Here is a 12,903-nt window from a genome sequence, read left to right as displayed (position 1 = left end):
GATGAATTGCAGATGTAGAAGAAAAAAAACAGTAACAGTCTTCGGAGGACATTCGGGTCACTGCTAATGACTGTGTTGAGAAAAACAGGACATACTTATTTAGAGTCAATTGCTGATTTGAACTTGTCTGATAAGGACTAGCATGCACAATAGTGGTCGCTGTCCCTCCCCTGGGGAAACAGTGAGCTTCAAGGAAAGGGAAGAACAGTGTCTTCCAGACAGTTATGAAGAGCGACAGCTCAGTCTGTACTAAGATGCCAAAAATGATCTTTCAAAACACCCCATGAGATCCACTAAACAATAGGAAGTACTTGTGTGAAGGCCATCCAAGTGAGGGGGACCTTGGTGAGAAGTAAACACCACAGCAGATGGACTGCATAAAGCCCTTCATGAAAAACAAGCTGCAACCATTCACACTTTACAACACAACCCAAACGCTTATTTCCCCTCTTTACTGCAGCAAAATGTACTGAACAGAATTACAGAGGGCTTGTATTTAAACTTAAAAAGAACAAATCACCATCTTGGCTAAACTACAGTTTTACAGGGACGATTTCCACAGATTTCAGTTGGACTTTGCTGCTAGAGGACTCTGGGTGTCTGGAGACCTAAACATCTTCTCTTAAATGAGCAAAGCTGGTTATCCTGAGGAGGTTTAGTCAACTCTAATGTGTGCAAGAAGACAGACAATGTACTTTCACAGAACCCGCGAAGTATTCACCACATAGGAATTTAAATATGATCTGTCAAGAACACTGTCAGTTCTGTGACTGCTATCAGTTATCTGTAGGCATTTCATACCTCTCCTCATTTAGTGGATAATATTTCAAGGTTGAGTATTTTTCAACTTGGCGATTATCAGGCATTGTATCTTATCAGATTTTTATCAACAGTTTGTATTTAAATGATGAAAGCGTAACAAATCAAAGTGTTTACCTGTCATGAGAAACCTGTAGTTCCGCTAACAGCTGATTTTTAAACCACTGATCAAAATCCACACTATCAAATAGTTCATAAGCAGCCAGTCCAACTGCATTATACACTGGGGAAAAACAATAGTCATGCTTACTGTTTGCTTAAATGTTAATTTTTTAATACTAATAAATAATCAGATTAATTTAATATTCAAACCACATTTTGGTAACCTGAACATAATAAAGAAAACAAAACTAAAGCGTATCTTTCTTTAGTAAGTTTTATCAGATCATGGTGACAGGAACTCGTGTGGAAATTATTAGTAAAAGAAAGACATTACAGAATAAATGTTAGATTCTTAAAAATAGCTAGAAGCCAAAGGAACCATGAGGATTTTATTCTATCATCAAGGACGGTTCCATAAGAAACAATTCTTTTCTTTTGCCATAAAATCTCCTCATTTCCAAAGTGAACAGAGTATCTCCATGTGAATACTGAAGGTCATTGACTTGGCACAGCAGAAGGAACAGTACAGTAAAGAAGATTGCTTGTTCCAGAAAAAAGCCAAAAAGCAGTGTATTTTTACGTAAACATTTTCAAAAGTGAAGACCAACATCAATGAAAGGAGAATTAAGATTTAGGTCCCACTTTACAAATGACTTAAAAAATCTTGCAAATTCTTTGTGCAATTTTTAAGAAGTAAAACACATACACTAAAGTGGCTCTGTTATTTCAAAAATAAAGTAAAACTTAATTTACCAGCATCTTTAATCAGTATAGCATTGGTATTTTCCATGTTGGTAGGTCCTACAAGCCAAAGTTAAAATAAAAAAAAAGTGTCAACAAAACAAGGAATGCAAGCAACTTTGTACTCAAATGCTTTCAGAAAGGAAGACATGAATTAAGACTGCTTTCACTGCTTTTACTCAATTTACAAGTACAGTCATTTCAGTTTTGATACTTTGTTCAGTGAATATATCAAAATCAAATCTCTGCTTTAACACCCTATTTCTGACTTACTTTTTTGGATATGAACATTTTTAAGAACAACATATACATAAGTCAGAAGCAAGTATTCTAAATGAACAGACACAAAACTTGCCAATTGCAGACAATTGTCAACCACCTAGTACCACATCCAAAAGGGTCCTAGACCTAGTTCCCTGATTTTTTATATATGTGTACCTAAAAATAATTATTTTCTGAAGTTCTAAGAATTAATGGAGTCTTCCTATCATCTAGTACTTCAATAGTGAATCTCAATTTGAAAACATGAAGAGCAGAAGAAAACTGCTACGGGCCCCAGGAGAATTAGAAAAGCAAAGGTATACCTTTTAGCAATGCAGCATTAACTTAATTAATTTTTAGAAAACAAACACATTAACTGTAAACGCCATTAAAAGGAATCATTTACTACTCCCCATATTACAGTACAACAAGCCATCCCAAAACCTACATACATAAAGTACTTTATGAACAGATTTTGTGAAGTCAGACACCACTCTCAGAAAATGAGTATCTACTTTTATTTTAATAGAATGTAATGATCCTTTCTGATAAGCTCGAATACAAAATATTGTAACTGAACTAAGACACTGGGAGAAAAAATCTGAGCTGAAATGACAGGGGAAAAAAAGCCACTCCCACTTATTATCTTTCTGGCCATTATAAAACTTTTTGATAGTTTGGGGGCAAAGAATCATAAAGTAAAATAGAGAAAATATTAATCACTCCTCAACCTATGAATAATTCAGTCTTCATACACAAACCCCACAAATTTTTCACACAATTCTTCAAATTTGGAAAAGTCATCTAGACTCTCCCAAATGACAGCATAACTTAAACTTTTACTTTTAAAGTTTTTTCTCCTTCCCAGATTATGGCAGAGACACAGCATGAACCTGGCCTAACAACATGTGAACAGGAAGCTCCCAACTAAAAACAACCCGAAGAATTCATTAATCTTGTGGATCACTCCCAAGAAAGCCTGAACCCTCAAGAAATTAGAAATGCTACATTTATCAATCATCTAGAACAGTTACAACGAAAACCAAAGAGCCTTTAGGACTTCCTCCTACTAGATACACAACGCACTCCATAATGGCAGGTTTAGAAATAGTTTTAGAATATTAACATGTCCTTTCAAAAATACGGAGAACGCACTATATAAAATTATATGTTACAAGGTCAAATAGTTTAATAGTTGACAAGAGTATGTTATGAATGTATACCATTCTACATTTTATACTTCCCTGATTTTTTTAAAGAACTTACCTTGCAGACTGTGAACCATTTCTAAAAGAACTGGGGTAAGAGTCTGATTATACTCATGAAAAATATCAATAAAAAGAACTTCTGTGCACGGCTGAAAAATTAAAAGATCTGGTTAGAATCTATTAAAATAAAGGCAATTAAAATACATTTTATGCTATAATTTTAAATGCTGAATACCTCACACTGAAGGTCACAATTTAAACAATATATAGTGGCAAAACTAACATTGTAAGAAATACCACTCTTTCCACTACACATTGTGTTTAACTCTAGCAAGGGTTTGATGGCTGCATCTACATCAACCAGTTCTGTGGCAGAAGAACAATGAATGTGTGGAGTGGAACAGCCGGTGCTGCACCACCAGTGACCACACTGTAGGGATGTCACAGGTTGTTTCTGGATTGGCTAACTGGCTCTAGGTCAGGGACTTGAACTGAACGCTCTTTTACAACCACAACATACTACATGCACCATCCTGGGTTTTTTAGTTTTATAATAATAGTAATTCAGCAAATAAAACTTTGAGATCTCTCTGCAAAGCAAACCATGGCAGTTACAATTGGGAGATATACTACAACAGCGTATTTCTGATCTGAACTAGATTAACTAATATAATAACTAATTAAGGAATATAAATAACTAAAAAAGATGCATCTGGAACTTGTTTCACTCGTCATGTCTACTAAGAAAGTCATATGTGGTCACATCAGTTATCAGTTTAAAAAAGAGACAATTCCTGCTGGCTTTAACCAGATGCTACGTAATTCCAACGCTGAAGCAAATGCCTTCCCCCTCCCCCTAAATATGAAGTGCATAGATTCCCGTGTATTTCAGCAAGTTTCAACACTGAAAAAAAAAACAAAGTTAAACTTTACTATATCTGAAGAAACATAAGGATTTTTTTTCAAATATTATCTCAGTTGTAAAACTATCAAGAATTGCATTCAGGAATTTTTAATGTTTTTATTTCAAATTCAACACTTACTCTGAGACTGTACTTCCAAGAATCTCCTCCGGTCTCTTCCACAGCTATTATTTCACAAAGAAAAGAAGGAAGTATTATTTCAACTATGGTACAAACAAAGTTTAGTGTTAGGATAAGAGGATATTATAGCCTACTGAGAAATCTTTTATTACAAAAAGAATGTCTAGAGGGAGTATTTGTCTATGTTAAGAAGATGGCAGGAAGTAAAATGGCCAATATTGCAGTAGGCAATTTGAAGAGACAATGTGGATATGAAGCATTCATACAAATATCTAATTACATAACACGCAACTATATAGCATGTTTCTTACTGAAGCTTTCTGGATCCTCTTCCCACATGGTCAATTCTTCCTTTGTCAGCAGAAAATAGTGAGTGACTAATCTCCTACATATTTCCGTTAGTGTTGGGTATGTGAAAAAAGCTGTCTTTATTTTATGTGCTTCAAGAGTTTCAGGACTGCTGTCTGAAATAAAACAAAGATTTCATATTACAATTAAGTGGCTTAATGATCAAAGACTAGTCTAGTAAAATTAGAAGGAAGTCAATAAATAAAAAACACTTATCCTCTGAGAAAACCAGAAAAATGTATTTTCATGGCAGACTTAAACTGACTTTCAGCTCGTAAGACAGGTTTTTAAACAAGTAATCTATTCTGACACACACCAGTACCAGTATATAACACTTCTTTTCAGATTCATAGAGAATGCTAATTGTTATCTAGCCACTGCCATGTGTAAAACTAATGTGAAAGGTTGAGGTATTTTTTTAACTCACACATACAGCAATGTATGAAGTTTCAAAATGAAACACACTCCCATAAAGCAAAACTACTTTATGAAAAATATGAATTCCTTTATATTCAACTGCATCTCCAATCCACTGTATTTATGTATTTCATTGTACTGGTAGTAGTTAATTACAGAAAATACACCATTTTATCAAACATCTCATGGGACAGACGCAACAAACTAGTTGATGAAAACAAACCAAACTCTGTACCTCAGTACTTTTTAAAATTAGTTCAATGGAAACTAAAAAAATCAAAGAAGAAAATATATTCGTGCTCCTTTTGCATTTAAAATTGCTTTGGAATGTCTTTATCTATATACATTAATACTTTAAAAGTTAAAATAACAATTATTGATATAGCGACAGAACCATACACATTTCAATAATTATTAAAACATTAATAAAGGAGTTAACTGTTGAGAATAGCTAGCAGGATGTTTCTCAAGACATAAAAAATTATTTTAGTAAATAGTAACAGTACCTTCAATATTTTTGGATGGCTTGTATGCATAATTTTTTACAATCATCTTAATGAGATTCATGCATTGTACAATAAACTGCTCAAATACAACTCCTTCACCAGCTTCTGTGAAAACATAGCTTACAGAGAACTCCAGTGACCTCTGAATCAAAGCAGTGAATGAGAAAGGATGTTGATCCAAGAAGTCCAAAAGCTTAAAAAGAAAGGAAGTAGAAAAAGAGAAATCAAAACACTTTTAATGAAGTCTTATTAAATGCTTTAGTAAACTAGTTATCAAGAAAAGGTGCCAATTTATATAAAATTATAGAAAACTGAACATGGACAGGAAATTAGGAAGAGATCAGTATCAACTGCTAATGAAGCATTACTTCTGTTTTGGGTTCAAAATTACTTTTTTTTTTAAGTACGAAGAACAATACTCGTCTTCAAATGGACCAGCTTGCTAATAGTAAAAAAAATGTATCAGCCATACTTAAAACAGTATTTCAGCAGATTATTCATCCCTATTAGAACCAGTGTAAGCAAAAGACCTATGAGGGATATATAACTTCCCCCCCAACACCACCACTGCAGTACAAGCACTTCCCCAACTTGGCTTTTCCAGTTACTGATCTAAAATAAACCGGTGGATTCCTTTTATCTCTTTTAGTACTGCAAAAATGCCTCAACTTGTATTCTTGCATGTGAATTTCTATAGGTGGTAGATTAACTATTAATCAAGTTAACTTTCTCTTCAGGTTTGTGAAAAGAGATGCACATTTGCAATCTAAGTACTAAGACCAAAAATAATGTGTTAGAGCACCTTCAGCTCAATTTGGGTGAAGCTGATAGGTGCCTTTTACTTCTGATAACTATGTTAAATATTTAAAATAGACCCATGGCCTCCAGACAGAATCTGAAAACAATGGGAACTCCATAGATTTTGCAACTCAAAAATAAAAAAAAGAACAAAACCAAAAAACCAGACCAACTGTCTATGTTAAAATTGTCTTCAACACAACATGCATTTAACATTTACACAGAATCAGCTGACAAGTCCAAGTGTATCGCACAATACAAGACTCAGACGGCAAGGGAGTATGCTGTTCATTTTCTTTTGATTAATTAGTGTGGCCAGTAATTCCACAGAACTAACAAAGACATAGAAACAGTGATCTAACTAAATATAAGATGAAAAGCCTATGTCTGCTTTATTCCTTAATACAATTACCATTGTTTTATCAATGCTTCCAAAATTCTTCCTCAAACAAACCCTAACTTAACAATTTACTTATGGAATGCATTTAATTTTGTCGGAGTTAAGAAAATGTATTCTTTGTTGCTGCAACTTACATCAGCATGAGTAAACAGACACCCTTTTCTTCAAAAATATATCTCATGACAAAGAAGTTTTAAGTTGCAGTACCTTCCATTTCTTTGAAAGATCTAAAAGGAATTCACTTTAAGGCACATATGTGTCTGGATGGGGACTGCTCCTCCAGAACTAAAAACTACACAGTAACTGAAAGGAAATTTTACTTACCACTTTAGTGAACAGAATTATGGTCTTTTCTAGACGATCTCTGCATATGCTTTCTGCTCTTATACTTCTACCTAGTAAATCAGACATCTCATGACTATAATTTTTTAGACTTTCATTTTCTTTCTGGATAGATAAGTTTTAAATAATTTACACTGAAGAACTTATTTTTACCGTAGTTAAGAGATTAAGATGAGCCTGAAAAAAGTTCTAGGGCAAAATAAATTCCAAATCAATTTCAAGGTAATGAGTACTGGAAATAAGCAATCCTAAACAGTTTCACTCAACTGCAGTGAAATTCACTGCACTTGATCAGGCTACAATAATTGTGACATCATTATAGAAAATTCAATGATAAAAAGCAGTGAAAATAATGCAAGCAAATGCTAGTATAGACAAAAAATAATTATGCATTGAAAATGTAAAGACGTCCTTTTAATAAAACTATTACATGCTTTTTTAGAAATTCCGCTTTAAAGAATAATTTATTATGGACATTAGAAAACATTCTGAAATAGGAAAAAAACCAGACAAAACTTTTATTAAAAAAGAGAAAAACCAGAAAGGGCCATATTGAGTATTACAGGCAGAAACACGACATAATAAATGTAAACACTAATCCTGCTTTTGCAAAACAGTTTAGTGATCAGAAAAGTGGAAATGGGAAGGTTCAGCTCAGTTCTTGTCTTAGAACACAAAGATCCTAAACATATTCTAGGGGACTACAATAAACACTAAACTTCAGTATGGGATAGTCTTAAACTCCCTCTATTTAATTCTGCACCTTTCCTGTCAAAAATGAAAGAAGAGCCAGAAGGAGCCTGAATGTAGTATAGCAAAAGTGGGAAATGGGGGGCAGTCTCCATCTCTTTTAAAATGAGGCTCAAAGCCCAGATCAGCCCTCTTACTGAAGTACAGGTGCCTGAACCCAGGAATTTCATCAAAAATCAAAATTACATATAACTTATTTTTAAAAAATTCTTCCTATTCAGTTTAGACATCTAATCTTGTAAAAAGCGGTGTTAAAATGTGACACCAAATACAATTTTAGTGTGATTTAATCCGTTGATACAAAAAGACACTTTTACTGAATTCTTTGATAGTTTCAGCAGTATTTAAAGAAATATTTTTGACTTATACAAAAATTCCTTGCACCTACATGATTACTGTTGATACACTAGCCTGTATATTTTCATGCAGCTTCTAATGTTTAACAATGGATTCAAAGATAAATAGTCAGATACTTACTACACTGCAGAAACTGTTTCAGCCGTTCAAATACAGCATGTAGAAAACCCTAAGAAACAAACATGCCTTTGAAAGATGAAGTTTATTCTGCATTGTATTATAAGAACAATGTCAGACTTAAGTCATGTGTTACCAGCTCAGACATGACCTCATAACTTTTAACTTTTAACTGAGCTCCTTGATTATTTTGAACAATTTCCTCAAGAAATTAACAACTAGCTGGAAAGCAGACTGCATAGATGATGTTTATCCAGTTCAACCCTGTTCTCAACTTCCTAGTGTAGGCTGTAGGTCATAGGTACTCAATGTCTCCAGTAAAACAAGCAGCACGGGAGGTTGAGGAAGGTACTTGGGTTTCTTTGTCTGATGCTACCCTCTCCATGGGCTGCAGACCACAGACTCTTATCTCAATCAAACTAATGTGATAGGACAAGCATGACATCACACTCCTCACCAAACAAAATGCTTTTAACTGAGGGGAGGAGAGCACATGTAAGACATCTTTCAGTAAGCAAAAAGTGCCACCATCATGTGGTGCATAAATTGGACAGGGTGTCTTGTCCTTTTTTAAACATGATGCCATTAGTGTCATAGTGTTTAGAATCCATCTAGGATTTGAGAGTTCTTGACTGATGAGAGGACGACTTTGAGAGAATGTTGCTTGATCTTCCTTTGCATAATACAAATGCGTGCCTTTCAACGATTTTAAAACACAGCTCTAACAACACCTGAAATCATCACAAAAGACTACTAGATTTACAAGATTTACTTGAACTCACCATCACCTCTGCATTCCAGTGAGGTTCCACAAAGCCATGGACCGTTAGTTTCCGAAGCACTAGGAATAAAATTACTTGTGTAGCTATTCATTAGATATTGCTTCAACAAATTTCAGAAAACAATTACAATTCAATTTGCCATGCCTTTCTTTCAACTCAATGCTTCAAAAAATACATATAATTTTAGGTCCCGGATGCTTCATCCATACCTATCGTTCACCTTACTGAAATTACTTTAAAATACATCTTTTGTAAAATGATGAAGAGAACTCCAGTAATTACTCTATCAAACACTCTATCAGGAAGAATTCTGCCAAAACTCTTGAGAATTCAACTCCTGAAAGATCCTGCAGTAACTACAAAAATCTCAGTTGTTCAAATCAGCAAAGTAGTCAGAATTTGCATTGACTCAATTCATAAGCCTTTGAGCTTCAACCTAAAACATAAATTAACTGCTAAGGCTAGCTTTTCACTGGACACAGGGTGAATTTAATGGAATGAAACTTGTAGCTCAGCTTCCTCAATTAAGCACTAAAGACATGCAAACCTAAATTACAACACATGTTAGAAAATATCCTGTTATGCCATCCACTTTCTAACCTCCTAGACAATGACTTCTTACAACATGCACAGTGGAATGCACAGTTTCTCATACTGAGAAACAACACCACTCTCTCTCCCTTCTGCATGAGCAATCCTCCTTCTGCCTTGCTAACACTACCAACTATTGCTGGTAAAATAAACCAACAATAAAGATACTCTCAGTGGGCATGACTTCGTTAGAGAATGGGAACTATTTATCAAAGAAGTTCTACACATTCCTTGTGAAGAAAGTTATTTTATTCCTTACCCTTAACATCATTCTATATTATTACCTTTCAATGACAACAAGGTCCTTTCAAGTGAATTTGCAGCTGCAGCTTCATCCCCTGTACAAATCTGCTGCAGGAATGTATCTGTATGATGATTCCACAAGGAACAAGCAAAGCTATAAATACTTGATGTAAGCTGCAAAAGGAAGATCAAGAATATGTTTTCTCTCCTTAATTTTTGCTATACCGTATTAAATCCCTAAATTTTAAAGGCTGATTTGGACTCTTAAAATATTTAATCCAGCTTTTTGTATGTATCACAGGCCACAATGTTTAATTTGCTTCACTGTTGTAATGAGTTGCATTAATCTAAAGATATTTAACAGAAAATACCTTGTCTTTATTTGAAGATGTTAGTATAAACTCACTGGTTTCCCTAACTACTTGGGTCTATGACTGTCACCTTAAAGAAAACTATTTAGGGCTCTTTTCTTACCCGATTTTCAGTAAATACAGCTGCTGGTGTATAATATGGCATGACACTTCAAAAAATTATCAGCTTTCCTCATCACCTCTTCTCCCACAAAGACAAGCTGTCCATCTTACAGTTAAATTAATGTCTGAATCAGCTTACTCTCGGACACAACCATTACAGATGCAATAGTACAGAACAATGCCTACTCCAAAGCTAACTTTGTTGATAGCTACAAACACTGATCTTTTCCCTCAATTTTTTAAAAACACAGAATGACAAATACTTAAGTAGAACTGAACAAATCTAAACCTTAGTTCACATTATAGTCCACACACAGAGCTTAACTGATGAAGATATCTGAATTACAAACAGAAGACAAAGGTTCTCTCACTCAGTTATGGTGGCACTTGACAGCTTCTTAATTATGGAAATCTGCACTTAGTCTGCTACACCCTATATCAACGGAGTCGAAAGCACATGACTGTTTATTTAGTTGCTTTGACTGAGTAAAGGTTAGTAAAGATCCTATTTACAAGTCAGTCTTCAATGCCTCAGACTCCTGATGGTTAAAATTTCATCTTATTGATTACACAGACAGAAATTTCTACACAGATAAATAGGTAAACCTCCATAAACAGTCTTCATTTTCAGTGCTCACTCCTTCCTTTAAAATAAAGGAATAAACAAAAATTTCAAAAATTCAAGAGTAACACGTTTGGAAAAAATGGTTAACTCACTAAATTCAGTTAGCTGTACTACACCGTTAGCCAACTCCAAATGGGTTTGGAGATGTCTACAGTCAAAGTTACATCTGTGTTCTAATCAGTGGATTTTTACAATGGAGAATGCAAGCTGAATTACATGAGATCTGGCATCTGCATTCACATCTTGCCTTTTAATTAACCTGAAGAGATGGCCTGGAAAAACCTCAAACACATTTTTGCTGATGATAAAAAATTAAAATACGGTTGTATGGAAGTCTAAACCCCAGTATTTCTAAAAGACTATACTGACTTATGAACTCAGAACACACTTCTAAAAAAAAATTCATAAATTCCTAGAAAAATATGATCATGTACATCATAAGGCTGAAATGCAGATACTGTTCTGTAGATGAAGCTCTGTCTCTTTACACAAATTAAGATAACATTCAAGCTGTATGCAAATTAATAAAGACCTCAAACATCTCACCCAGTTATCCCGTAGTATAAAGATACCCACAACATAAGAGCACTTCTGTTCCAAGGGCAGACATTAAAGTCCACAGACATGCCATTAATGCCCTGCCAGCTTAACTCTGGAAGAGGCAAGCATGTACAATACACAGTTTGCAGGCTCTAAAATACTGCATCATACTACTTACATCATAGAAAAGCTTCCTATCTGCAGCAAGCCGTTTGGATGACAGGGTCTTTGTAACATGGTAAAATGTAAGTAGTGCCCTGTGCTGTTGAAGATCATCCTGCACCTTCACAGATTCTACAAGAGTGGGTATAAGTTCTGGCCATTGCCTTGGGCAGTCCACTCTGGCAACTTTAGCAATCAGTACAGAGATCTGAGTTGCTATCTGCAAAAAAAACCACAGACACCATTAAGTCAAAGGGCACTTAGGAAATGAATAATGACAAGCTCCACAGCCAAATAAAACCTGAACCAAAAAAGACTAGGATTGCTAGATTTTTGTGTGCTTTTCCTCAAGCTATTTTTAAGTTTGCTGAATGCAAATAAATGTGGAGAAAAAGTATTCTATTTTACGTTTGCAGCAAGTATTTACAGAAAATACAAAACTTAATACCTTGTCTAAATTTTACATGAAGACTGGTAACTATATTTATTCTAGAAATCACGTTAATGAAGAAACAAATATTTGGGAACCACTTTTTACTTACTGATCTTTTCTATCACTTTCTATGACCATACACTGCTGAGTACATATTACCCTTAATTCTACTTTATCTGACTTTCAGACAGAGCCATTCCCAGCCCCAGGCACACATGTGTAAGCCTAAGCCCCATTCCAGTAACTGGAACTGAGACTCTCTTGCTCCAGATCTTCAGAACCACAGGCTAGGGGCACCTGCACCACTCATACCATCTGACTTTGGTTGTTGGGCCCAAATCCCACTCACACCAGTCTTGCCAGCAGCTGGAACCTTTACAGCACACATGCATGATGAACAGAGTAAGGGATGTAATCAGAACACAGGACAGGCAGCAGCCATCAGGCACAGGGTTAGTTTAGACATAGGTACAGACCATCCACAGTTTATACATGACTGGCCCTTCTCATCCCCTCTTTCTGTCTATTCCACACTTGGCTGCTGCGCAACTGCCTTCCCCTAAACATTCCTTAACATATTTTTTATGGCCCCTCAAAACCCTACCTCAAATGTCCAAAAGTTTCACATTCTTATTTTCCCAGTTCTTATCCCATTCTTATTGAAAAGGTCCTGGACTGGATTAGTGAAGCAGACACTCTCTCCTTCAACACACTAGAATAACCACACTTTCAACCTGGGGAAGAAACCACGTTCTTAGGCTACCTGAAGGAATCCAAGAAATTTACAGCCGTAAGAAGGACAGAGCTATGCTCCTTCTTTACTGCTTCCTGAGCTGTTTCATCTG

The 12,903-nt window shown here is 35.1% G+C and overlaps 1 protein-coding gene across 1 annotated transcript in view; it reads right to left on the bottom strand.

The window, feature by feature from the left end:
- Nucleotides 1-12,903, bottom strand: part of IPO11 (importin 11) — an 80,534-nt gene that overhangs the window by 49,023 nt on the left and 18,608 nt on the right. Inside the window, exons 7-17 of the mRNA XM_066181201.1 lie at nt 11,642-11,845; nt 9,867-9,999; nt 8,992-9,050; nt 8,213-8,261; nt 6,968-7,038; nt 5,446-5,638; nt 4,486-4,638; nt 4,175-4,218; nt 3,190-3,280; nt 1,675-1,722; nt 937-1,042 (exon numbers count right to left, since the gene is read on the bottom strand). Coding sequence (XP_066037298.1) covers nt 937-1,042; nt 1,675-1,722; nt 3,190-3,280; nt 4,175-4,218; nt 4,486-4,638; nt 5,446-5,638; nt 6,968-7,038; nt 8,213-8,261; nt 8,992-9,050; nt 9,867-9,999; nt 11,642-11,845 — 1,151 coding nt within the window. The remainder of the gene's footprint in view (nt 1-936; nt 1,043-1,674; nt 1,723-3,189; nt 3,281-4,174; nt 4,219-4,485; nt 4,639-5,445; nt 5,639-6,967; nt 7,039-8,212; nt 8,262-8,991; nt 9,051-9,866; nt 10,000-11,641; nt 11,846-12,903) is intronic.

Source organism: Chamaea fasciata, unplaced genomic scaffold, assembly GCF_029207755.1.
Source record: "Chamaea fasciata isolate MVZ Bird 193981 ecotype frontalis unplaced genomic scaffold, bChaFas1.0.hap1 SCAF_4, whole genome shotgun sequence".
NCBI lineage: Eukaryota > Metazoa > Chordata > Aves > Passeriformes > Sylviidae > Chamaea > Chamaea fasciata.
The sequence above is the reverse complement of the archived record's forward strand: the minus strand, read 5'-3'. Positions and strand labels throughout refer to the sequence as shown.